We start from the raw sequence: 24,725 nt of genomic DNA on the forward strand, positions 1-24,725 counted from the left end.
TTAAATGCCCCCCAAGTGGCGTCCAAAGATACCTGCCAGGCTTCCTAAATAGTTATAAGCTCAGAGACTGGGGCGCTTAGCATTGCTTCTTCACTTGGGGATCACACCCTAATGGGGTCAAGATTCGGGCGACGGTAGGAATGGGTTCAAAAGTTTCTAGGCATCATGCCTGGGCATTAGCTAAGGTAGCTACTGTAGGCTTGGATTCTCTGCGTCTGACCCAATAAGCACTACGATAAATAATACTGCCACAGACTCAGTCCAGTCACGTGTAGTTCTCATCTGCTCATTCACCACCCCAAGTCATACGTCAATAAACACTCATGGAATATCACAGGTGAACATATGTAGGTAGGCAGTATTGAAATAGTCCCTATTGATATTAAAATGCCAACTGAGAGCTATAATCCCCACTCCACGTCTTCCTCAACCAGTCTTTCACAAGACATACTTGAAATCTGGATGGTGATCACCCAACTTCTCAATCTGTTGTGCAAAACTCAGGTCTCCCATATCTCCCAACAACTTTTGTCTGTATTCTGGGTCCTGCTTCTTCTTGTTGGCTCGGTGGCAAACAAACATGGCTACTGCTGTCAAAACAATAGCAATGACGTTCAAGGCCAACAAGAATTTGGCTGCGAACGGATAGTAAGGCGCATCTGACTGAGGGAAGATCCAAGTGCTGATGATACCACCGCAGTTGACAGCAATACAAGTCATCGCTACACTTGTGGCACGTCGAGTGTGTGCAGCACAGTTGTTGGGGACCCAGGCGATGAGTGCTGGCGCGTTGGCATACACTCCTCCAAGTAGAAAGAAGACCCCGGCATATCGCACTCCCACGCTGCGACCAACAAGGAACATGATGGATCCAATCAACGCGATGAAATATGTGATCAACATGGGAATTCCTCGCATCATGTACTTGTCGGAGTAGTATGATGTGAAGATCGTGAGCACCAATCCCCATGCATATGGAGGTACACTCATCAGTTGAGTTTGAGTAGTGGAATAGCCCATCGACCGGATGATTGAAGGAGAGAAGTATGCCAATCCAAAAATCGCACAGCCTGAACAGAAGGAACACAACCAGACCAGGAAAAGATGAGGGTCCTTGAACACCGACAAGACTCGACCGATTTTGACTTTTTCCCCTTCAGAAATCTCAGCGTCGAGCTTGAGTCGCTCGATACATCGATCTCGTTCATCCGGTTTGAAGAATTTCACGCCTTCAGGATCGTTGGGGAGACAGAGGTAGGTAATGACAGCCCAGACCACGGTAAAGATACCTTCGAGACAGAGGATCCATCGCCAACCTGCCATGCCTCCAACGCCATCCATCTGCGCAATGGCCGCAGCTAATAGCCCAGAGAAGGCTCCACTGAGAGATGCTGCTGACCAGAACAAGGCAATGCGGAGTGAGAGTTCTTGTCGTCGGTAGAAGCTGCTGAGATACAGGATGATTCCAGGGAACAATCCACCCTCCATCAGACCCAGGAAGAAGCGGCAGACAACCAAACCGGCATAGTTTTGTACAAGGCACTGTAGAGTCGAAATAATGCCCCAGGAAAAGCAGAGAAAGGGGATGTAGATGCGAGGACCGATCTTCTTGATGATCAAATTGGATGGAATCTCGCTCACAATGTACGGGACATAGGTAACCGTGATTGCTGTCTGATATTGATGATCTGTGAGTCCAAGGTCGACTTGAAGTCCAGCCTAAAACTATGATTAGTCCAATTTCTAAGGCTTCGCGCAACTCATGTCATGTCATGTACGTACCACACGAGCGTTTCCAAGATTGGCGCGATCAAGGAATGCAAGTAGATAAACCATGGTGATTATGGGAATGACAAACAAATCGAGCTTCAGCAGGATTTTCTTGTCCAGTGGTGAGGTCTCAGGACCGCGCTCATCTTGCAGATTGACATTAGTCTTCTCTTCCTCGAAGAGCTCGGCCTCCTTCTCCGCCGCAACGGCAGTGGGATCCATTGTCATGTTGACTGATGAGATTTGTTTTCGTGTCGCAACACAAAACCAGTTAAAGTGATTAAGAAGTGAATGAGAACCCCTGCTCAACCAAGGCCACGATGTCGTATTATATATTTGCGCCTTGAGCTTCCGCTCTCGCCACGATTTGAATCCCCAGCTTCCACGGTAAGGAGAAAAAGGGTCAAGAACTAGTCTGTCGAGAAAGTGTCGTCTGACAAATTGGATCCATCAAGGCATAACAAATCGCTAACCCAGATTTTGCCTCTGGGGATTTCCCAGTCGCTTGAATAGAATTGATAGAATTCCCCACAGATATACCGACTTTCCCGGGGAGTAAGGGTCTGTTCTGGAGGCTGTTTGCACAGTCTAGGCTTCAATGCATGACCCCAGAAATTTTCAAAAATGGGGAGACAACCTCCAGATCAATGTTGCCGTGGAGAGAAAAACGTGTCAAGGTGGTGTGTGTCAGTACCATAAAAGTCAAGGCGCCGGGAAACCATTGGAAAATTGGTGGGTACTACATCACGACGCCCGGAAAATGAGCGGGTCTCTCAATGCCGCCTCTTGTGACATCCTATCGGAGAATGGGTGGGTCTGTGGTAGCATCACCTGAATGTGTTTTATGTTCGTTCAACTTAGGCTTCTGTATGAGATGATTCGACGACATATCTCTTCAATAGCCAAGAGAGAGGGCTCAATAGAATGCTACTCGAATTGATCTCATCTTGCCGAGTCCGGAGGCAATAACAAAGTGTAACATGCAATACAGTCAAATCGACCCTCCAAATGCTGGATGCTACGGCTGGGAACCCAAAAGGCAAAGGCCAGGCCCTGTTGCTGGTGGCAAGGACTTGGGGCGGGAAACAATTATGCATTAGCCGAGGATGCCTTACTTTTATACTCTCTTGGACCATTAGACCTTGGTAACATCAGGTAGTCGAACCACGATTAGAGTAATCCAACACTTACACACCATCATCCGTTCTTCCATTGACCTGTACCGACATCAAGGTCATCAACATAGACTGAACCTCCCTTAGACACACTCTTTCCATTACCATCATACCAACAACCATGGGTTCCATCAACGGCTTCCCTTCTGACCCAGTCTCCAACCTCCGACCCGTCACCAGATTCATCACCACTCACCGCGAAGACGGTAAAGCAATTGTCCACTCGTCCGAGCACGGAAAATGGCAAGGCATGCGCAACAACGAAGTCGGACTCAGCCTACTATACACAACATCCGAGTTCCCAGCGCAACTCAACAACGACATCGACATCAAAACACACGAACAGGTCGAACAGCAAGGATCTGGGTTAGTGAACCGAGGCGGCAGTGTTTGTCGAATGTGTGATTTTGCGCCTGGCAATAATCCCATGATGCATCGGACAAAGAGTTTGGATTATGGTGTTGTTTTGGTGGGAGAGATGGAGATGATTCTCGATTCTGGGGAGGTCGTCACCCTGAAACAAGGCGATGTCGCTGTTCAACGTGGAACTATGCACGCTTGGAGGAATCCTAGCGCTACGCAGTGGGCGAGGATGATGTTTGTGCTTCTTGATAGTCATCCGATTCAGTTGGGTGGTGAGGCTTTGGGAGAGAAGTTGGCTCCCGAACAACATGAGATGACAGCCAGTAATAATCTTTGAGGTGTGAATAGATTCAACATAGATGATGTACAAATCGATCTATCTCTCGCATGCAACAACCTTGAGTTGGATAGAGAGGATGGGTATTTGGCATGTGAACGCCTACAGCATGGAAGTCAGATACTCTTACAATGTTGAAGTTATCCTTAAACTACTGTTGTTTGACATTCGCTTCACTCGAGGTAAACAAATCAAACATAATCAAGATTTCATTTTCTATCTATCCAAAATCATCATTACTCTTTGTTCATCCAGTACGACCTCTCAGTGAGATTATGATGTTTGATAGCTTCCATGGGAGCCTTCTTGGACCGCTCCATGATATTCTTGCTTGATTCAAGAACTTGCTGTCTCAATTTCGACCACTCAAAGCCCACGAATTGCTTATCTTTCTTGACAACTCGTCCGTCAATCAGCACCGTGTCCACATCGGATGCATTTGCATACAGGACCAAAGCCGCCACTGGATCATGAACAGGAGTCAAGCGAGGAGAGGTGGTTTTGGTAATGATCAAATCAGCTCGCTTGCCGGGGGTAATGCTTCCAATAACATCCTTGAGACCCACTGAAACGGCACCTCCCATGGTGGCAAACTTGAGGACCTCTTCACATTTTCGCGTGATAGTGGCAGGGGGGCCGTCTGATGCTTCGTTGTCGATACCTCGTTGCGATTGTAATAAGAGTCGCATTTGTTGGAACATGTCGATGGGGTTGTTGCATGCCACGTCAACTCCTAAGCTGTGCTTGCAGCCTTTGGCCTCCGCTCGGAAAGACAGATTGGGTCCCATGGCCATCTGCAATTCGGTTTCAGGAGTAACTGAGATGGAAACGCCAGCTTCCTTGACCAATTCCATCTCGTCGTCCTGAAGCGACCCGCAATGGCTGAAAAGCAGATCCGGCCCAAGTAGATTTTTTGCTTTGAGCTTTCGAACAAAGTTGATTCCACGATCGAGCTTTCCTAGGGAAATGTGGCCTGTCACGAGAGCAGCACCAATCGAACGCCCGTATTCCAGCTCTTTGATCGACTGGGAAGGCGAGTATCGCTCGATCTCTGCCGGAGCAAATCCGAATCTCAGCAGATCATGGGGTCCATTCTCAGCTGAGAAATGTTCTTCACGAACCCGCTTTGCATCCGCATATCTCCAGTCTGGGGAAGTAGCAGCAGTAACCGTCCCTGGGGCAACACCTTCCCAGTTATGGTTGACAAAGAGACCGTAGCAGAAGGTGGCGCGCATATGAGAATCCTTGAGAGCCTTGACAGCGGCATCGGCATGTGCGGGAGAGTTCATGATGTGAGAATGGTCAATCATAAAGGTGATACCTGCGTCGATTGACTCCAATGCTCCCATGAGTTCTCCGATATAGACGTCTTCAGCGGTGTAGCATGATCCGTACACACTTCGAATGTATAGGAAATAGTCTGGGAGGAGCATGTCTGAGGTGACATTCTTGAGTTGCGTTTGCCAGGCATGTCGATGGGTATCGACAAATCCTGGCGATACAATAGATTCTGAGGCATCAATGACTGGTAGGTTGGCTGGTGCTTTCAGTCCTTTTCCCACCTGCGTGATGATTCCGTTCTCAACGATAATGTCACAATCTGATTGGACGCCGATGTTGTCGTCCACTGAAACGACGGTTCCGCCTTTGATGAAGTAGCTGTTTGCCATTTTTGATGGAAGAGTCACAGCTGTGTTGAAGATATTGGGAGAAAGTTTGAAGATTGATGTTTCCCAGTTGTGATTCAAAGTAAGGCCGCCCGAGGCATATATCCAGAGCTGAATTTCTCTTTGAGGTTATGCCGGTTTCTAGTAATGCGACAACTTCTTCTTGGTGGCATTGATTAAATTCCGAAGAACCACTTACACATTCGACAGCTACATCTTGGCCTGCAGGTGACCCCTCCGCCCCTCTGGGGTGCATGACCATCATTGTTGATCCTAGCAGCAGTTGGAGATGGATGGACTGTGCTGAGGAAATTACATAATTACCGATACCTCTCCAATTCATGATGCTTTGATCAAAGCTTAATTAAGTTGGCAGAAATGACTCTTAGGACTATGGTGTCGATTCGGGGACTGTATTACAAGGACTTTGTTACACATAGATCAGGCGATCTGAACAGATCATCCTATGAAGGAAACCTAGAATCACAGGCACGTTGAGATTCTTCATGGCTCATGCAATTGCATTATCATATGTCTCCCATCTCGGTCCGAGGTTCCCAGCGCCCTGCTCTAAGCTACAATCTATTAAAGTGGTAATTCATACGACTGTCCTCGTGAGGACAGCACCTCCCAGGAGGGCAACGCATCCATCTCACTCCAGTCAATCATTCCCAGATTCTGGGGCATAGGCTCGAAGATATTGGATGCATCCAGAATTGGCTGGAAAAAGACAGGCTGCTGATCGTAAAAGTCTGGGACAGTGGTGGTCATTGCTGGGGGATCTTCATAGACAACAGTAGAGCCTGTATCCTGGTTGGCAGGACCTGTATCTATCATTCAGTGTCAGTAGTACTCCTAAGTAGAATTTCGAGTGAATAGGTGGAGTGTCACCTTTTCCCGCGGTCGCAGGTGTTTCTCGAGAACCCCAGTCCACAGCTGGCGAGGTCGAAGGGCTACCTATGTTTTGTCTGCCATCAAGCCCGAGATCCATGACTTCATCCCCTTGAACTGAATAGCCATCGTCCTTCCAAAGAATGCCATTCATGCTCAAGATGGAGGATCTTGCGCGAGCAGCTGTAATACGAAACCCGTTGAGTTTACCGGCGCTTAAGTTTTTAGGCTCGTCGTCTAGCCCAAGGGGATTTTGGGCATGAGTTTCGGTGAGATACTTTGCGTAGTGACCCTATAAAGCAAGTCAGCAACTATTTCTTTCTAACCAGTCAATAGATATCCATACCAGTAAGACAATGAACTCCCAGTACTTGGCCATGCCTTGAATGACCTCGAGATTGGCTTGAGTGTTCCTGAGAGTATTTTCTCTCACCCCAGGGTTCAGACACCATCGGAACGGTACTTGGATAGCATAGCTGCAGTAAGCTGCATAGCCAACGAAACTTGGGAAGTCTGCCACTTCCTGCGAGAAGTCCAGTACCATCTGGAGAAACTGAGAAATTGCACAGGCATTCTCATACGCTAGTTGCGCCGATAGCTGTTGGGCTACAGCGTGGTTTGGCTCATCAGGACCCCAGGAGAACAGGGGTACAATTGAAGAGTGCAAGGCACAAAGACATTGGTAGTATACCACGTGTATGAGAATGAGTTTTGTGAGATCCACGCGAAGAAATGATGATAGGTTGGAAGGATGGAGGCGCAAGTTTTGGGGGACGCGATCCCACCACTGCCTAATCTCAGCGTCAAGACGATGAATTGCTGTAATTCGGGCTTGAGAATCTCCGTCAAATGATTTGATCAAGGTGTTTACCGAAGACCTAGTGATTTGTGTCAGCCAGACAACCGAGATGTGATCGAGAGGATACCGACCAATGCGTCATGGCTCTAATCATCTCACTATAAATTCCTCCATTCGTCTTGCCAGAACCAAAAGCACATGGGCGCATGTTGCTGGAGCCACGTTCAAACTCTTCCTCGGCCCACGGCAAGGGAAGAGCAGCTAGACTTTTTGAGGGGCTGATAGCAAACATGCTGTCAGTACTGTGGCAGTTGATTAGATAACAAGCCCAGAAGCGTCGGCGTGACAATTCGACGTCGAGTGAGTCCCTTGTTGTTCCTACTCTATTGACAAGATTTAAGACATGGGCGGTTTGCATTGCATTTCCTGACACGTCAGCACGAAACCTATCGAAAGGACAATTCTAACCTTTGTGGATGTATGATCTTCTCCACGACCCCTGAGTATACCAGAAAAGACTCAGAGTGGAAAATGTGACGATATTGTCCTCATGAGGTATCTCAACTTCGTTAAGAGCTAATTTTCCAGCGCGCTCTGCCCAAACGCGAGCAAATTCTTTGAAGGGATTTTCTGACTTTCCATTGTGATAGAATCTCCGACCTGTCAGCAAAGCAGTATAGTATGCTATGAGGAGACTCACACGGCTCCCATAGCACAAATAGTCAAGAGAACATGAGGCCGAAGCGTCCGCCTCGACCTATCCTCTTCAAACTTAGCCTTGTGGAGAAGCAGTCGGGCGTTGTAGTGATGGGAGAAGAATGTGTCAATGAGCTCGGAGGCAATTGACTCAGGAATGCCTAGATAATCGGGGCTTTGAAGAATAGTCAAGGGATTCATCTGCGGTGTTGGTAGGCGCCTGACTGGAGAGTCTCGTGAGCCATTGCGGAATGGGGAGACGTTATGAGCAAGCCAGGCTCGATCAGACAGCTTTCGACGCTGATTGTGTGCACCTGGAGCATAGATACACTCTGTGTCTGTTCGAGCACATCGTTTACACTTAGGAAGATCACCTGAACACCGAGCCTGCGCGATGGTTGGACTGATTAGCGAGATGCTTATGGATGCAATTATCTAAAGAACAGCGTACCCACCTTGTGGTGTTTACATTGTTGACAAGCAGTGGATGGTCTCCCAGGCGTCAGTGAAGATGCCATCCTTCAGGACTAGTGGAGACGCGGTATTGCTTCCAGGGCCAGAGTTGCATGTATTATGCACATTCAGAGCGCATGGCTTTTGGTCACTTCGTGGGACCATGTGAGTTTGGCTTCAGGGTTGGTGGATAGGACGATACTAGCGCCTGTTAGAGAACTATATAAAATGCTGATAGCGAAGCAAATAGAACAAGATTTCGTCTAACAAAAGATTCGAGTGGCGTTCGATGTCAGATGAATTGTCAATATCGGCACGTGACCAGGGTACCCGCTTTTGCAAATGTTGGTGCTTCGACTTGGGACTTAGTGTCGCTCACCAAAGATGGGCGTAGACCTAGCTGTATGACTCATACAATTATGCTGAGGACTGTACAAGGGTCGAAAATTTCAAGAACCTGGGAGAGACGTAGAGATTGATTTGACTGCGTGACCTGAAATTCAATTCAATAGTCAATCACGTGTTGAGCGTCGCAGCCGGCTTTGGTCGGGAAACTACGTCATTCTCCGTCAATCGGGTTATTGAGGCATGGTGATGGGCCAGATCGTTTGAACATGCCCGGGTTGTGATTCCTAATGCCGTGGGTCTCGACTTGTAGGATGGGATATTGTGTCAGAGGTGCGGACACGAACTCATTTTTAGGCAGTTGGGTCGGGGGTTTGCAGACGCGAGGTCGGGAAAGGGATCGCGTTCGAATATCGAAAGAAGAAGCTAGATATAAACAATAAGAACGCTTCTAGAGTACAATAATATCCACAAAGGTGTGGGATGGTCATTTTGCTCGCCAATACGTCTTGAAGTACAACCATGGTACAATCTTGGATTCCAGTAAGCGACGACTCGGATTTCTCTCTGCAGAACCTACCATATGGTATCTTCAGCACCGCAGAGCATGACCGACGCATCGGAGTCGCAATTGGGGACCAAGTCTTGGATCTCAAAGCACTTTGTCAGTCAGAAGTATTTAGTGGACTTGGGTTTGACACAAGCACTCTGCTGGAGCCGACTTTGAATCTTTACGCAGGTCAAGGCAGAAATGTCCATCGCAAAGTCAGGGCACTTCTGCAGGAGCTATTGCAATCACAGACCTCGTTGGGCCATGTCCTCCGCGACAACCAAGAGTTGAAACAAAAGGCGCTGGCGTCATTAGAGAATGTTGAAATGCACCTTCCGATGAGCATTGGCGATTACACCGATTTCTTCACCAGTCCATACCACGCTCAAAACGTAAGCATAACCCGTCAGGGTGAGAGAAGTTTCGCTGACAGTCGATCTCTATAGTGTACTGACCTTGTTCGACCTGGGCAAACATTACCTCCAGGGTTTTTCAAACTCCCAATTGGCTATGGTGGTCGCAGCTCGTCGATCGTCGTATCCGGCACGCCTGTCCGTCGACCACGGGGCCAATTTGTGGTCGACAATAATCACACGTTTGGGCCCTCGCAAAAGTTAGATTTCGAGGTCGAGTTCGCAGCCTTTGTCGGACAAGGAAATGAGCATGGGACTGCCATCGATGTAAACGATGCTGAAGAGCACATATTCGGACTGGTCCTCCTGAATGACTGGTCTGCAAGAGACATTCAGAGGGCTGAGGCTGGGGCACTGGGGCCTCTGAATGGCAAGAATTTCTGCACCAGTATCTCACCGTGGATCGTTACCTTGGATGCCTTGGAGCCATATCGGACGAATACTTTGACCACGGTAAGTCTTGAATGGGCAGTTGTTGACAAGATCACTGAGACGATGGGGACAGATTCGGCTGCAGCCTTACCTCGAAGGAAAGAATGACTCCGTCCACGATATTCCCGTCGATGCTTATATCCAAGGTAAGAATAATGTAATGTTGACCATAGATGACATACACTAAGTGAGACTATAGTGGGTTCGAAGAAGTACCGGTTCTCTCAATGCAACACCAAGTATACTTGCTTTTCGTTCGGACAAATGTTGGCACATCACACCGCTGGAGGTTGCCCCATGAGGCCAGGTGATCTGTTTGGCACAGGAACATTATCCGGACCAAAAGAGTCCGAGCTGGGCTGCTTTCTGGAAGGGAGTCGAGATGGCAAACAGCCTCGTGTCATGCAGGCTGTGGGCTCGAGCTCTGAAACCATTAGTCGTGCCTGGTTGGAGGATGGAGATATCGTCCATTTCACGGCACGGCAAAAATGCAAGGATGGACCTGGGTTTGTAGGATTTGGAAGCTGTAGTGGCCAGGTCATCAGCAGTGGTTGACAGAGCATAGGAGTGATCCATCAGACAAGGCTGAGATCAGGGAATTTGGTGTTTGATAAGTGCCAAAAGTACCACCTCAGCCCGCCGTAGATCTTGGCACCGATACCCCAGTGATTCAATGCTGAGAAGCCAGGGTTCGCGACTGTTTAACTTGCCGTTCTTGCTAAAAACTGCTGGTGTCTTGGATGGCCCCAGTATTGCCCCACCTTCTCCCAATCTTCATCTGTCAATTGGCTGACTCCCTGGTCGAACCTTCCATTCATTCTGGACTCGGTAATGCACCACTGCCTGCTCATATTGGCCGCCAAGTGCGACGTATGCGTACGAGGTTCCCCATCCATTCCACTTCATCTCAATCTTGACTCGACGGCCTGCGAGGGTCACTCCAGGACCACATCATGACACTCGTCTTGTCTCATTCCATCAACAACAATCAACTTCGCTTTCCCATCACCATGCCGCCTCCATCACCACCCTGTGGCATTCACTCTGGATGATATGTTGGACTTTGTTCGTCAATACTCTTGTGCCTCGAAATTGTGCCGGCCTCTTCTACTTCGACCGAATTCTGCATCCTCACCACTTGCCTGACCACCGAGTCTGCTAGTACCCTCGGTCTTGAATCCTCAAAATGCGAACTCTCGCGGGCCTTGCCACTCCTTAGCCTCAGCCAGGCCGTGACCTGTGACCTGCCTCAGCATGAGTGCAGGGAATATATACCAACCGCTGCAACGTCGCATGCGAAGAAGATCCGATCATGTCTCTCCCACCTCTCCTAGTTATACGAGACGCTTCAATAGGCATGGCGAACCCTTCAGTCCTACAGATGCGCCCCCTCTGATCCCTGAGTCCGACCAACGCTCTCCCAGGCCACGTCTTACCCCGGCCCATACCGACTTCTATCCTGCTCAGGCTCCCCTCTCCCCACATCAATCATATCCTCCGACAGATTCCTTTCCTTACCAAAGATCCTCGGAAGATGCCACCACGGATACCGTCCGACCGTCCGAAGATGTTCACCGACCAGCCACAAGCGATGCGAACAGATCTGCTCCATACACAGCCACTTTGGGCGCACGCCCGTCACCTGTGTCCGTTCAATCGAACTCTGTCGATTACAAAGAGCGATCCTCCTTTGAGCCCATCTCAAGAGTCACCGACAATACTTCCTCTCCGACCCTACGTAATTACAGTTTCTCCTCCCCACCGCAAGATCGATCCCATTTCGACGACCACGCTGTGTCCAAGGGTTCGACCGCCAAGAAGAGCAGGCTAAATCTCTTGAACCCGATGAGTCTATTAGCTCGCCGCCGATCGTCACAGAATCAAAAGCTGGATGATTTCAATCTCACCATTAATACTCTGTCCGTGCCGGCTCTCCCTGACAATTTTGAGCCCAGCATCCGGGGAAAGCTCGTCCATGATTTTTCCGCGCCGCGTTCACGTAGGCAAGTCTCTCAATCAGATGTCAGCTTCGTCGAGTCTCCTGGTCTACGAACAGGCGGACTGCCAGACTCGAGTCGCCTCCAGGATCCTTTTGGTGGTCGAAATGGCCCTCTAAGTGGGGTCTCAAACGCCTCCCACAGTCCTATGTTCAAGGAAAACTTCCAAGATGACCAGACCTCTCTGCAGCCGGAGCGTACTGGCTACTTGCACAACCATGCAGCGTACAACCGATCCTTCGACTCACAAGATCCCACCAATATCCCGGCGTTTGCCAAGCGGCTCCCTGCTGTAGTCCCTCAGTCTGAAGTCAACTCATCGTTACTTGAAACTGACCATCAAGCTGCAGCGGAAATCCCGCTTGCAGAGCCGTCACCTCCTCCTCCATCGCCTCCTCCAAAAAGCACTCCATCACCAAAGTTTGAACCCCCTCCTCCAGCTGCTCTCCCGAAGCACATGACGAGTACCTCATCTCGTTTCAGCTTCCAGATGGGCGGGAGTGGCTCCTCTGTCCAGGAAAGACTCTTGGAGGAAAAGCATAAGCAACACGAAGCAACGCGGAAACCTCCGGTCGGAGAAGTCGAAGAGGAGGAGGACGACGATTATGCAAACTACGACTTTGATGCGGACGATGGATTCGAGGAGGAAATCCCCAGCTTCAATGCTGATCTATACCATGATGGAGGTTCAACACTGAGTGGCATTCAGAACAGCGCTCTGATTGCACGCTATCCCATCGACGAAGACCCATTTGATACATCTGATCTTCCCCAAGGCAATCTGTTGGCTCCCAAGTATTTACCAAGCGAGAGCACAGGTGTTCCCGAAGCCGAGGTCGGACCAGAGCCTGTACTGGAGCCCAATTATGCTACATCACCACCATCTTTGCCTGAGTCTGTGATCAAGGAAACAACGTTACATCGCCACTCGCTCCAAGGCTTCCACTTCACCCCTCAATCTTTGACATTTAGTCCCACCAGTACAAACAACGCCTCCCAACCCACGCCACGGGATCACGAAGGATTCCCCATCGGAATTGCCGACTCCAGAGTATCCTCCCGAGCAAGTCACGATGCCCTGGAACAGAAAGATGCTGGTATCGAGATAGAAAAGCTTTCGCTGATTGGGGGCCTCGGAATCACGACGCCGGCTGCACGTCCTCGGAGACGGTCGAACCACGTCGAACGGCCACACGCCCAAGTCTTTGATGACGACGATCTTTACTTTGACGATGGCGAGTTTGGGGATCTTGGGATTGAATCTATTGTCCCAACATTCGACGAACAAACCTTGGACGATGAGAGTGGACAGATTCGGAACATCCCAGCGGAGAATGCTCGCAAATTGGCTCTTGCACTTCACCACGCCGTTGGAAACGATGATGGAAAACTTGCACCGATTTGGGATGGGCCGACGGCTCATGCGCCCCAAGACGATCTCGAATGGAAGCAGCATGATCACCAGCGCCAAGTGAGCGATTCAAGCCTAGAACAAGGCAATAGCCTGGCCGGTCTGACTGAGACTAATCTGGCGGCATATCACGATGCACTCGCCATGGCAGCCAACCAAGCTGCCGTAGAAGGGCGATTTGATCGCAAGGTGAGCTTCAGTCAGAACTCGGACGACACGTCACAGTCATTCGAAAACAGCCGACAGGGAATCGTGTCAGCAGACAGTCGCTTCGGTTTTAACTACAACATGGGAATTGCTGAAGACGATGGATTCCCTTTCGACGACGATATGGACGATGATCCTATGATCGCCGAGGCGAACGCTGAAGCCTTGGAAAATGATGAGGACGGGTTCTATGGTCAAGAGTTTGGTTTCTATGCCCGATCGAATACCAAAAGCAGTACCGAGATTGTGAATGGGGGTTATTTTGGCGAAAGAGGATCCAGTGGGGTGAAACGAAGTCATAGTGGCAAGGCCAATTTTCAGGAGCCCAGCCTGACGCCGATTACAGAACGAAGTGAGTGGAGCACAAGGAATTCGGTGGTGTCGCTCCAGATGCCCGGTGGTATTCCGGGATCGGCTCAATCAATCCCCAGCCCAGGAATTGCTCAGCTTCTGGAGCTCGATTCTCCTGGATATGATGAGGACATGAGCTTCAGTGCATTGATGCGACTTCGTGGTCGAGCATTTGGGGGCAGCTCGTCGAGTCTGAACAGTGGAGGTGGACCACCTCAAATCAGCTCGCCCTTGGCTTACCCTTCGCACCACCCTTTCGGTCACGGGGATCATCACGGCGTGAGGATGTCTTCAGGCTTCCACGGGCGATCGTCGCCCGTGATGGGTATTCCGGAGTCGGAGGAAGAGGACGAGGAAGATGGTCGTCCGACCTTGACGCAAAATACGCCACGAAAAAGAATCCCAGAGCCTCTGGTCTTTCAGTCGCAAGAAGATTTGCCCTCGTCTCCAATGGCAGTCCCAGCAGAACGGCGCAAGGGCCATCACAGCCGCAATAGTAGCGGCGCCGAGAGCGTCAGTTATCAACGAGAAATGGATGGAAGGTGGGTTTTGGAAAGACGACGAACGGATGAAGAGACTGGAGATGAAACAGTGGACCGCGAATACCTCGCAGGCACACGGATCTGACAGTATAAACATGAAAAGGCGAGTAACAAGTGAAGATACTTGTGCAAAATAGATTGGTTGAGCGAAAGCAACGTCTCAAGATACCCATGTTGGAATTGAATAGCCCTGCCGTCTTATAGTAGTTCTAGCATAGCGCAGGATATTGAGGGTTATTGTTTGGACGAGAAATCTTACATGTGGACGCACTGGTCCGTCCGTTTCTACAATAGCTGTTATGCAAATAATAATAACACTGGTCCAATTTTATGAAGCTGGAGATGAACAATGCGGAATTGGATGGATTCATTCCTCGCAGATAATTCGGAAGATGCGGTCGGGAGCTGAGGGCGGAGCTTTCACGGCGTTATGGAGACTTGGAATTGGGGTTTTGGGGGGTCGTGATTGGATGCAATAAATCCCTTGAGGTTTTTATCCGCGGAAGACGGGGACGGAGCGTCATGGGGTAGATGGAAATGGATGTGTCGACGAGTAGATTGGTTCTACGTATGTTCGTGGTGCTATTGAATTGTATGATACACGTGTGTCTCCGTTGAGCCAATTCTTCAGACTCGAAACGTGTTGACATGGATAGGTACAGTACTTAGATTGAAGATCTCATCTTCCAAGAATTTGGACGGGAGGGACGTGGCGCCGCTGGGGTCACCTCCGCACTTTCGGCTACAGGGGCCTTCAGAAGAGTGCTTAGAGGGCCACGAGGTCTTGGAAAACAGCATCGTCGGCGGCCCCTTTGGGCTCGAACGCGGCAACCATGACTAACGCCCCAGGCGTTTATTGGAGCCCAGACGCCCGGAAGTTGCACCGTCGTGGATCAATCCAGGCGGAAAGCAACCCCAAAAGGCCGCAAATCTGGCGTTTGAGTGGTATTGTCAAACGGGGAGCCGTGACTGGTTCCTTGGACGTGTTAAATGCCTAGTGCCAAGTAGGTGTGGCCACTAACGCGTTGCTAAGTGCTCATCTCGTCGCTTCGTTGGTGCTCACTTGCAGGTGCACCTGCCAAACTGCATCATAATTGCCGACCCCATTTTGGCAGGCACATACAAAGCAAAATGAAGTAGGTGCAGGTGCGACTCCAAGTGCAACTGCAACTGCAACTGCTTCGACTTCTCATTCCGGACTTTCTTAGTGACCTCAAACACCTTCAAACCTCATCTCGTCTCTTTCTCCTCATTACCTCACTACCACCTAACACCTATTCTCACTTCCCTTGTCATTGTTCCTAGACTCCCTCGCTGCTGCCACTCTTTCCGAGGCTCGCGTCCATTCTCTCTTTGTCATTCTCACCTCCTATGGACTGCATCCTGGAATATTGAGCTCCAACAAGCTGACCTCGTTCCGTCATGTATCGATGCGCCGTCGCCAAACTCCCCCCTCGAGCTCAGAGAGCTTCGAGATCCCTATATACTGCCTCGGAAGCTAAACTCATCTCCACAACACAAAGGACATGTCTCTCCAGTGGCAGAAAACCGCTGGCTCTCCTTCTCCGCACTTCAGTGCCGCGTAGAAGCTATGCCATTGCTGCTGAGGATACTAATAAAGGAGTTGTATGTCATTTGTTGCTCTTGCGCCCGTTTATTTCAATGTATTGCAAGCTAACTTTAGCCCAGGATCCCAATGATTCCTTCCTACAGGGCAACACTGCAAACTATATCGATGAAATGTACCTAGCCTGGAAAGAAGACCCTTCCTCCGTCCACATCTCCTGGCAAGCCTACTTCCGCAACATGGAAGATGGCACCATGCCCGTCTCACGCGCCTTTCAGCCTCCTCCGGGACTCGTCTCACAGGCAGAAGGAGCCATCGGAATCGCCCCATCCGCTGTTACCGGTGGTGGAGATGTTACAAATCATTTAAAAGTCCAGTTACTCGTCAGAGCATACCAGGCAACTGGTCACCACAAGGCCAAGACTGATCCCCTTGGTATCCGCGGCGAGGCAGATGCATTTGGATACCGCAAGCCCAAAGAGCTCGAAATCGATCATTACGGGTTCACCGAAAAAGATCTCGACCAAGAGTTTTCCCTCGGTCCTGGTATCCTTCCTCGTTTTGCCACTGAGGGCCGAGAAAAGATGACGTTACGCGACATTATCGCCGCGTGTGAAAGAACTTACTGTGGAAGCTACGGCGTTGAGTACATTCACATCCCCGACCGTGAACAGTGCGACTGGATCCGGAGTCGTGTCGAGGTGCCCACCCCATTCAAATATTCCACCGACGACAAACGTCGCATTCTCGACCGTCTCATCTGGAGTTCCAGCTTTGAAAGCTTTCTGGCCACCAAATACCCCAATGACAAGCGATTCGGTCTCGAAGGTTGTGAAACCCTAGTGCCCGGTATGAAGGCCATGATTGATCGAAGCGTCGACTACGGCATCAAGGACATTATCATCGGCATGCCCCATAGAGGTCGACTAAACGTCCTCTCCAACGTCGTGCGCAAGCCCAACGAGTCAATCTTCAGCGAGTTCTCAGGAACCACCGAAGCCGCCGATGAAGGCTCTGGGGACGTCAAGTACCATCTTGGCATGAACTTCGAAAGGCCTACTCCTTCTGGCAAACGAGTCCAACTGTCTCTCGTGGCCAACCCCTCCCACTTGGAAGCTGAAGATCCTGTGGTTCTGGGAAAGACACGTGCCATTCAACACTACAACAATGATGAGTCAAAGCACCAAACCGCCATGGGCGTTTTACTCCACGGTGACGCTGCTTTCGCGGGTCAAGGTATCGTCTACGAAACCATGGGTTTCTACGCCCTCCCCAAGTATTCTACCGGCGGTACCATCCACGTCGTCGTCAACAATCAGATTGGTTTCACCACTGATCCTCGCTTTTCCCGATCGACCCCTTACTGCTCCGACATTGCCAAGGCCATCGATGCCCCTGTTTTCCACGTCAACGGTGACGATGTCGAGGCCGTCAACTTTGTCTGTCAATTGGCCGCCGACTGGCGTGCTGACTTCAAGAAGGACTGCGTCATCGACATTGTATGCTATCGCAAGCAAGGCCACAACGAAACTGATCAACCCTCCTTCACCCAACCTCTGATGTACAAGCGCATCGAATCTCAAGTCCCTCAACTAGACAAATATGTCAAAAAACTCTTGGATGAAGGCACCTTCAGCAAGGAGGATATTGAAGAACACAAAAAGTGGGTTTGGGGCATGCTCAACGACAGCTTTGAGCGTAGCAAAGATTATCAACCTACTGGCAAGGAATGGTTGACATCTGCATGGAACGGCTTCAAGTCACCCAAGGAACTTGCCACCGAAGTCCTTCCCCATCTTCCAACTGGCGTTCCCTCCGACATTCTGAAGGAGATCGGAGCCAAGATTGCCGACACACCCAAGGGATTCACCGTTCACCGCAATCTGAAACGTATCCTTGCCGGCCGAAAGAAGGCCATCGATGATGGCAAGGGTATTGACTGGGCTACTGCCGAAGCACTGGCCTTTGGCACCCTGTGTCTCGAGGGCCACCATGTTCGTGTTTCCGGACAGGACGTTGAGCGTGGAACCTTCTCCCAGAGACATGCTGTGCTCCACGACCAAGAAAATGAAGGAACCTGGACCCCGCTGAACAATCTGTCCAGCGAACAAGGTGCTTTCACTATTTCCAACTCGTCCTTGAGTGAGTTCGGTGTCCTTGGATTCGAGTATGGCTACTCTCTCTCTTCACCCAACGCCCTCGTCATGTGGGAAGCCCAGTTTGGTGACTTTGCCAACAACGCCCAATGCATCATCGATCAGTTCATTGCATCAGGTGAGGTCAAGTGGCTGCAAAGATCAGGACTTGTCTGCTCCCTTCCCCATGGCTACGATGGCCAAGGACCAGAGCATTCGTCAGGCCGCATGGAGCGATACCTGCAATTGTGTAACGAAGAGCCTCGCATCTTCCCCTCACCTGAGAAGCTCGACCGTCAACATCAAGACTGCAACATGCAAGTTGCGTACATGACCACTCCTTCCAATTACTTCCATATCCTCCGACGACAGATGAACCGTCAATTCAGAAAGCGTAAGTCCAGCCTCCACAGAAAGTGAAACAAAAATGGCTAACAGTTTCCCCAGCACTAATCGTCTTCTTTTCCAAATCTCTTCTGCGACATCCTATTGCACGATCTAATCTTGAAGACTTTACCGGAGAATCTCATTTCCAGTGGATCATCCCGGATCCAGAACACGGCAACGCCATTGCCGAGCCTGAGGAGATTGACCGCGTGGTTCTTTGCACTGGCCAGGTCTATGCAGCATTGCACAAGCACCGTGGCGAGAAGGGCCACACCAAAACTGCCATCACTCGAATTGAACAGCTCAACCCCTTCCCATGGGCACAGCTAAAAGAAAACTTGGACACTTATAAGAACGCCAAAACCATTGTCTGGTGTCAAGAGGAACCCCTCAATGCCGGTGCCTGGAGCTTCGTCCAACCTCGTATCGAAACATTGCTTAATGAGACGGAACACCACAACAGGAGACACGTCATGTATGCGGGCAGAGACCCAAGTGCTTCAGTAGCCACAGGTCTCAAGGCTAGCCATGTCAGAGAAGAAAATCAACTGCTAGAGGACGCCTTCAGCGTCATGCAGGACAAGCTGAAAGGCGAGTAAGTGGTGGTCAGAGTGGCTAGTACAGAGACACTCTTATTCATCGCGTGTTGAGCTATGGGATCTTGCATTGCTTGTATCGATGCAGGCGAAAAAGTGGATTTGGCGTGTCTGGATGCTATGAACGTGTGCAAGAGGCTAGTTTTGCAACAATCTATCTTTACATACCTTGATGAATCGTGTATATTATGGCCAATTGATGTTGGCATGACACAATCCTCACGCCAAATGGCATCGATTACCAGTGCAACAGATATGACTCGACCTGATCCAAAGTCCAACAAGCCCAACAATGGGGAACTGGGCCCATAAGCAGAGAGGCACTTCTCATCGATGCTCCCCACAGAAATGGTCTCCATTTCTATGCATAGAGAAGCCCTCGGTCCTATCTTCAGCCCCAGATTTGCAGAACAGGACTCTAGAATACCGTGGGAACTTTAACCTAGTCTGGTGAAGATCTTCTCGGAAATTGTGCATGAAGCGACGTGGAGATGGACAAGGCGCCCGATACTACTCCGTAAGTGAAGAATCGATCACCAGATTTGTCATGTGTCAGAGTACGTGGATCTCTTTTTCTCGGATGGACTCTCTCCTCTTGCACTGAGACATAACGGAAGACTTCTCCATCCGTGGATGACCCCAGTTTCGAGCTTGATGACCGAGTTGATGCTGGAGACTGACTGATCATGCTTTGAGTTCAGCCGAGATCTGCGGACATCCTGGAATGCCAACCATAAACTCCACTCAATCTTTATATATTCCGTTTGACATGTTCGCATTGGACCTCCCCAATTCGGCCTCATTCTTTGGTTGAAGTTTGTTTTCCCCGTGTCTTGCTGTCTCGCCCACTCGTTCACAACCGTCAACCGAGATCCTAGCGTCACAGCGCGGCAAGATAAGCATCCGCAACTGCAGATGCACGAGATGCAAGAGGTCTCAAGCACAGGGTTCGACACGTTTAGGTTCAGCTTGGGCTGTCCTTGTGCCATCTTTGATGATCTGCCTGACGTCGAAATCTCTTTTGGACCAATCTTCTGTTCTTGTCGGAACTGGCCGGGGCGGGAAGGTTGGCTTGGGAAGAGTGAAATAGTAATAGGGCTGCAGGGGCAGCGCACCCAGAAGACGGTGCAAATCATCCGTCCTCCATGTCCAAATGAAGCCTGGGCCAGGTATGTCTTGACTGACTCCTCAGCCGACTGTCACTGGTTCCCAGGAGGTAGAACTGGAACCAACTCCTGACCTTTTGTTATTTGGACAATGTACATGTCATCATACGCCATCTCCAAACCATCCCTTCTTCTTGAGGACCATTCAGCTGGATGACGGTTGGATTGACCACTTTACCTCCCAGAACTCTAACTCTAACATTCATGACTGCATCTGTGGTTCATTGAAGCGACGCTGTGTGTGTGCAAGCATTTCGTAAGCACTTCGTAGGGGGGCGAATTTCCGACATTGAGGAGAAGAATGCATTTGAAATACTCCTGTGGTCTCGTCGAGGGACCATGTCTCGATATTTTCCAAGCATTACTGACCGCGGACATGATCATTTCACGTAGCTAAACCCAACTGGCAGACTTCTTGACTGCCCAAAAACCACCAACTACGACATGACATCCCACTACATTTCCAATCCGTCCTGCAGCTTGCAAGCGGGCCTTTTAGTGCTCCCATCATTCAGTGAATTTCTGTCGGAGAATGGGATTCCCTCAGACTTTTCTGATCACTCTGGATATCACGATAAAGGGACACGTTCGAGTTCTCCTAAGCCTTTAACACAAGGTCTCCTTTCATCTTCAAGCCCACCATGCCATACTCCCTTACATCCAGAGATGACGCCTATTTTGCGCATCTCACCCTGGGATCCTGTTGGAGATGACTTTCGCGGTATCTCCCAGACACCAATAAACGACAAGACGGCTCTTCCTAAACTCAGCTCATTGCTTCAACATGTCCATGCTGATCATCCTTCTGAACACCAAGACATGAGTCTCACGAAAGCCGGCAAACCAAGAAAAAGATCAGAGCGAGCTTGTACACGATGTCGTGAATTGAAGGTAAAGTGTGAGCCAAGTAATCCCATGTGTTCACACTGCTGGAGGCGTGGTTATGTCTGTGACTTGGTTACAAGGTAAGTCGAGACCTGAGGACTCTATTCTACATCGTCGACATCTTTATACAGTCCGACTAACCAAGACTCAGACCTCGTATTGGTCGTCCAAAACCCGATGCATTGCAGCTGCGGCCTGAATATACCCGGCCATCAAGGCAGGATAGCCCGGTATCTCCATCTTCCGACCAATCATCACGACTATCTCCCAGTCCATCGATTCGAAGAAGCCCAAATCAACCATTCGGCAACGATAGTTGGCCTCTGGAGCAGCAAGATATTTCCTGGCAATCGTTGATTGATCATTCAAGACCAAAGAACACCGTCAACCTAGGAAAAGCAGAATTCTCCAAGGACTTCATAGTTCCAGAAACCAAACCCTCGTCCTTACCAGACCATATCCCTACCCACCGTCTCCACTTCACACCCGATCTCGATCCTTATATCATCGACCGCAACCTAACTATCTACTACATCACTCAATTCCTACACAACCTCGACCCTACACTCGAAGAATGCATTCCTCGCGACCTCGTCATGCCATGGGTCATGGCATGTCGTACCAAGACAGCTGAAGATAGAATGCTCTTATATGCAATGCTAGCTATGGGTGCGGGCACTGGATCTGCTTCTGGATCGAGTCGAGAAACTCAATGGAATAAAGACGGGTGTGTCTTTGCCAGAATTGCGCATTCATTGCTTTTGACATGTGGAAATGGAATGGGAATGGGAATGGGAATGGGGAATTGTGGTGATCAATTCCACAACCAGAACCTCAAAGCTGGCCACGATCATGACAAAGAACCTCTGCAAATCAGCTTAACGCGTCTGACATTAGCCATGCTAGCGATATCACAAGGTCGCTGCGATGAGGCACGAGATCTCTGTCGTCCATCACCAATACCACTACAGGGTCAAAGACATTTCGGTGTTGTGCCGGAATGGGTGATCGATATTGATACACCCTCGACTCCATCTTCGACGGCTGTGGTACCATGTTCTACGTGGGAAGGGATGCTTGGTTTGGATCAGGATAAGTTACTGAGGTGTCGGAGGACTGTGGCTTGGTGTCTTCGTTTGATTGGTTCTTTTGCTTCGTCGTGGTCGGGGCGATGACAGAGGATGGAATGAGATGATGAGCTACAATAAGGGCTATGGTTGGGAAGGAAAGTAGGGAACATGTATGTAGAAATCAATACTTGGATGGCATTGGCATAGGTCTTTAACTCAACTTCTTGACGACCAAATGTACTCCATCTATGCAAGACTTTATGCATGCTCGAAATGAAATGATATTCAATAGATTTGAAAATGCCATGTTATGCGTATGCTTTTCCATTGCTTTAGACCCTCATCTCAATGTCTCTCCTATTTTTGGCCCCCAATGCCCGAGTAGCATCGTCGTTTGGAGTGTTATTGCCGAATCCACAACCACCATCCCGTGTCTGAGCAATGACAGCGCCGGCACATTTGCCAGAGTTGAATCCACAACACCCAGATGCGCAATCGGCATCTCTAAAGCATTGGCCGGTGATGAACTGTCTTCCATTCCCGTTGCCGACGTTTTGTGATCCGGGGATGCTGGTGTCGATGATGTTGTTGCCGTTGCCGTTGCCACCCGTGTTTCCATTGCCATTGCCATTTCCTCCCCCTGTGTTGCCTGCATTTCCAGTGTTGCCCGTGGCAGGAGGGGGGTTGGCTGGTGACATGGCTCCACCGTTTCGGAAAGCTTGTGCCGCTCTGTCATTCGGGGCATTGTCACCAAACCCGCAGCCACCATCACGTTCTTGAGCAACTACAGGGCCAGCACATTTTCCACTGTTGAAGCCACAGCACCCTGACGCGCAATCAGCGTCGCTTGTGCATGCACCGGTAATGAATTGAGTTCCTGTGGCTGTAGTGCCAGGGTTGGCTCCACCGTTGCCACCATTATTGTTGTTGTTATTTCCAGTGTTACCACCACCCGTGTTGGGGTTGGCTGGAGCAGGAGAGGTGGCGCCTCCATTGCGGAATGCTTGAGCAGCTCTGTCGTTGGGTGTGCCATCACCAAAGCCACAACCTCCGTCGCGTTCTTGGGCCACTACGGGGCCTGCGCATTTACCAGAGTTGAAACCACAGCATCCCGAGGCACAGTCAGCATCACTTGTGCAAGGACCTGTGATGAACTGGGAGCCCTGGCTGAAGACGAGTAAAGCGACTAGCGGGGTCAGCAACAGGTCGAGGCATGGCTTGGGTGAGCATCCATCTGACTTACGGTTGAGCAGGAGCAGGAGTGTGACGAGAGAATTTGAGCATGTTGAACGAGGCATTTTCAAAATGGCTGACTGACCCGCAGTCTATGAATTGAACGAGAAGAATGAAAGAAGAGATAAAGACAGTACAGTACAGGGCTGGAGAGAATGAGGCCAGGTGGGCTAACAGGTCATTTTGTACCACGGTGGAATTAGCTTGAGTGAGAAAATCCATTGGACTTGCCTTGTATCTTCTCCTTTTCATGGTGATCAAGGAATTCCTGCGCAAAGGGCAGCGACATGATCCTCGAAGAACATCAAACACGCTACGAGGATGAGGTCAGGTAAGCAACATGAGTGGTTAAGGATGCAAAGGAGATGAGAGGATGAGTCCAATGACCAATGCCAAGTGAACATGAGGTATATGGGATCTCAAACACGGCATGAGGAGGCTGATACGGGGATAGAGGTTGTTGACGATAGTTGACAGGACAGCCTGGGGCGACGATGGGGAGGTTGTTTGGGGACAGGATGCACAATCTTCAAGGCTGAGATTTCATTGGTTGGAGTGTAGCAAGAGATGAAGCACTTTTTGTGGCAGGCACGACCGGCACGTGCATCCTGTGTTTCAGATACGCGTTGGGCTGCCAAGTGCGAAAATGACGCCACGGAGATGTACTCTATGGTTCTCATTGTCTGTTAGGAGACAGAGATGTTGACATGACCATAAGGATGCAAGTTGAATGGGTAAATCGAGTCTGTTGGGTGCGACAAGGGTAAGCATTGATACAAGTCGTTTGGTAGCGAAAGGGTCTGTGTGAACAGTGATGGCTGGGCGAGAAAGTTTGTATGTCATTGCTCTTGCCTATCAAGAAGAAGGAATTCTTCTACGCTCCTTCCATATTCCAAAGGGTTACGCGTCTTCTGCCTGGGCTGAAAAGTATAGGCAAGTGCAACCCTAAAGGTGTTCCCACGGTTCGCCAATCGTCGGGGTTGATTCTCAGGCCATCGGTGACCACTAAAAAGAGTCCGAAGTCACAATTACCTACCTAGGTAGGGATTCCTACGTAGGATGCCACGCATACCTAGGGGTTGATTCCCACCGCCCTTGAAACCTGGAAATTTCGGCGCTTTAGCGAGTGTCAGTAGCCTAACAATGCTATAGCTAACAGAAGTGCTCCGACCCCAATCATGAGTATGTGCGAAGATGTACAGTGATGCAGCAATGACGGAGGAGTCTGCTACCACTCACAGTGAACAGTACCTAGTAGCTACTGGGTCAAAAATGATTGATAACTCA

At 49.8% G+C, this 24,725-nt stretch overlaps 7 protein-coding genes across 7 annotated transcripts; 4 read left to right on the top strand and 3 right to left on the bottom strand.

Annotated features, from left to right (window-relative positions):
* Positions 1-438: 438 nt before the first annotated feature.
* PV10_01487 (uncharacterized protein) lies at positions 439-1,998 on the bottom strand (the record flags this gene model as incomplete). The annotated part of the gene is made up of 2 exons (XM_016365704.1): positions 439-1,719; positions 1,783-1,998. The coding sequence occupies 2 exons, from the start codon at positions 1,996-1,998 to the stop codon at positions 439-441; spliced, it is 1,497 nt and encodes a 498-aa protein (XP_016229353.1).
* Positions 1,999-3,066: 1,068 nt separating this feature from the next.
* Positions 3,067-3,645, top strand: PV10_01488 (uncharacterized protein; the record flags this gene model as incomplete). Its single annotated transcript, XM_016365705.1, has 1 exon — positions 3,067-3,645. The coding sequence occupies one exon, from the start codon at positions 3,067-3,069 to the stop codon at positions 3,643-3,645; it is 579 nt and encodes a 192-aa protein (XP_016229354.1).
* A 2,149-nt stretch (positions 3,646-5,794) lies between these two features.
* PV10_01489 (uncharacterized protein) lies at positions 5,795-8,582 on the bottom strand. Its single transcript, XM_016365706.1, has 7 exons — positions 8,154-8,582; positions 7,703-8,085; positions 7,471-7,655; positions 7,134-7,428; positions 6,550-7,081; positions 6,204-6,495; positions 5,795-6,142 (listed from the first exon to the last, which is right to left on the bottom strand). Exons 1-7 carry the CDS (start codon positions 8,214-8,216, stop codon positions 5,898-5,900), a joined length of 1,995 nt encoding a protein of 664 aa, XP_016229355.1. The 5' UTR covers positions 8,217-8,582; the 3' UTR covers positions 5,795-5,897.
* A 2,218-nt stretch (positions 8,583-10,800) lies between these two features.
* Positions 10,801-14,720, top strand: PV10_01490 (uncharacterized protein). The gene has a single exon (XM_016365707.1). It carries the CDS (start codon positions 11,146-11,148, stop codon positions 14,482-14,484), a length of 3,339 nt encoding a protein of 1,112 aa, XP_016229356.1. The 5' UTR covers positions 10,801-11,145; the 3' UTR covers positions 14,485-14,720.
* Positions 14,721-15,568: 848 nt separating this feature from the next.
* PV10_01491 (oxoglutarate dehydrogenase (succinyl-transferring), E1 component) lies at positions 15,569-20,156 on the top strand. Its single transcript, XM_016365708.1, has 3 exons — positions 15,569-16,025; positions 16,089-18,495; positions 18,549-20,156. The coding sequence occupies exons 1-3, from the start codon at positions 15,822-15,824 to the stop codon at positions 19,085-19,087; spliced, it is 3,150 nt and encodes a 1,049-aa protein (XP_016229357.1). The 5' UTR covers positions 15,569-15,821; the 3' UTR covers positions 19,088-20,156.
* A 760-nt stretch (positions 20,157-20,916) lies between these two features.
* PV10_01492 (uncharacterized protein) lies at positions 20,917-22,310 on the top strand (the record flags this gene model as incomplete). The annotated part of the gene is made up of 2 exons (XM_016365709.1): positions 20,917-21,215; positions 21,287-22,310. 2 exons carry the CDS (start codon positions 20,917-20,919, stop codon positions 22,308-22,310), a joined length of 1,323 nt encoding a protein of 440 aa, XP_016229358.1.
* A 214-nt stretch (positions 22,311-22,524) lies between these two features.
* On the bottom strand, positions 22,525-23,503 carry PV10_01493 (uncharacterized protein; the record flags this gene model as incomplete). The annotated part of the gene is made up of 2 exons (XM_016365710.1): positions 22,525-23,391; positions 23,449-23,503. The coding sequence occupies 2 exons, from the start codon at positions 23,501-23,503 to the stop codon at positions 22,538-22,540; spliced, it is 909 nt and encodes a 302-aa protein (XP_016229359.1). The 3' UTR covers positions 22,525-22,537.
* Between the last annotated feature and the right edge of the window lie 1,222 nt (positions 23,504-24,725).

This window comes from Exophiala mesophila (genome assembly GCF_000836275.1).
Source record: "Exophiala mesophila strain CBS 40295 unplaced genomic scaffold supercont1.1, whole genome shotgun sequence".
Taxonomy (NCBI): Eukaryota; Fungi; Ascomycota; class Eurotiomycetes; order Chaetothyriales; family Herpotrichiellaceae; genus Exophiala; species Exophiala mesophila.

What these genes read in the sequence shown, in the direction of transcription:
- PV10_01489 (XM_016365706.1), bottom strand. Translation starts at nt 8,216, where the DNA reads ATGGCATCTTCACTGACGCCTGGGAGACCATCCACTGCTTGTCAACAA. An exon ending in AACAATGTAAACACCACAAG is followed by an intron (nt 8,086 to 8,153) that starts GTGGGTACGCTG and finishes ACCATCGCGCAG; the next exon opens with GCTCGGTGTTCAGGTGATCT. An exon ending in ATTTGTGCTATGGGAGCCGT is followed by an intron (nt 7,656 to 7,702) that starts GTGAGTCTCCTC and finishes GACAGGTCGGAG; the next exon opens with ATTCTATCACAATGGAAAGT.
- PV10_01490 (XM_016365707.1), top strand. Translation starts at nt 11,146, where the DNA reads ATGAGTGCAGGGAATATATACCAACCGCTGCAACGTCGCATGCGAAGA.
- PV10_01491 (XM_016365708.1), top strand. Translation starts at nt 15,822, where the DNA reads ATGTATCGATGCGCCGTCGCCAAACTCCCCCCTCGAGCTCAGAGAGCT. An exon ending in AGGATACTAATAAAGGAGTT is followed by an intron (nt 16,026 to 16,088) that starts GTATGTCATTTG and finishes ACTTTAGCCCAG; the next exon opens with GATCCCAATGATTCCTTCCT. An exon ending in GAACCGTCAATTCAGAAAGC is followed by an intron (nt 18,496 to 18,548) that starts GTAAGTCCAGCC and finishes CAGTTTCCCCAG; the next exon opens with CACTAATCGTCTTCTTTTCC.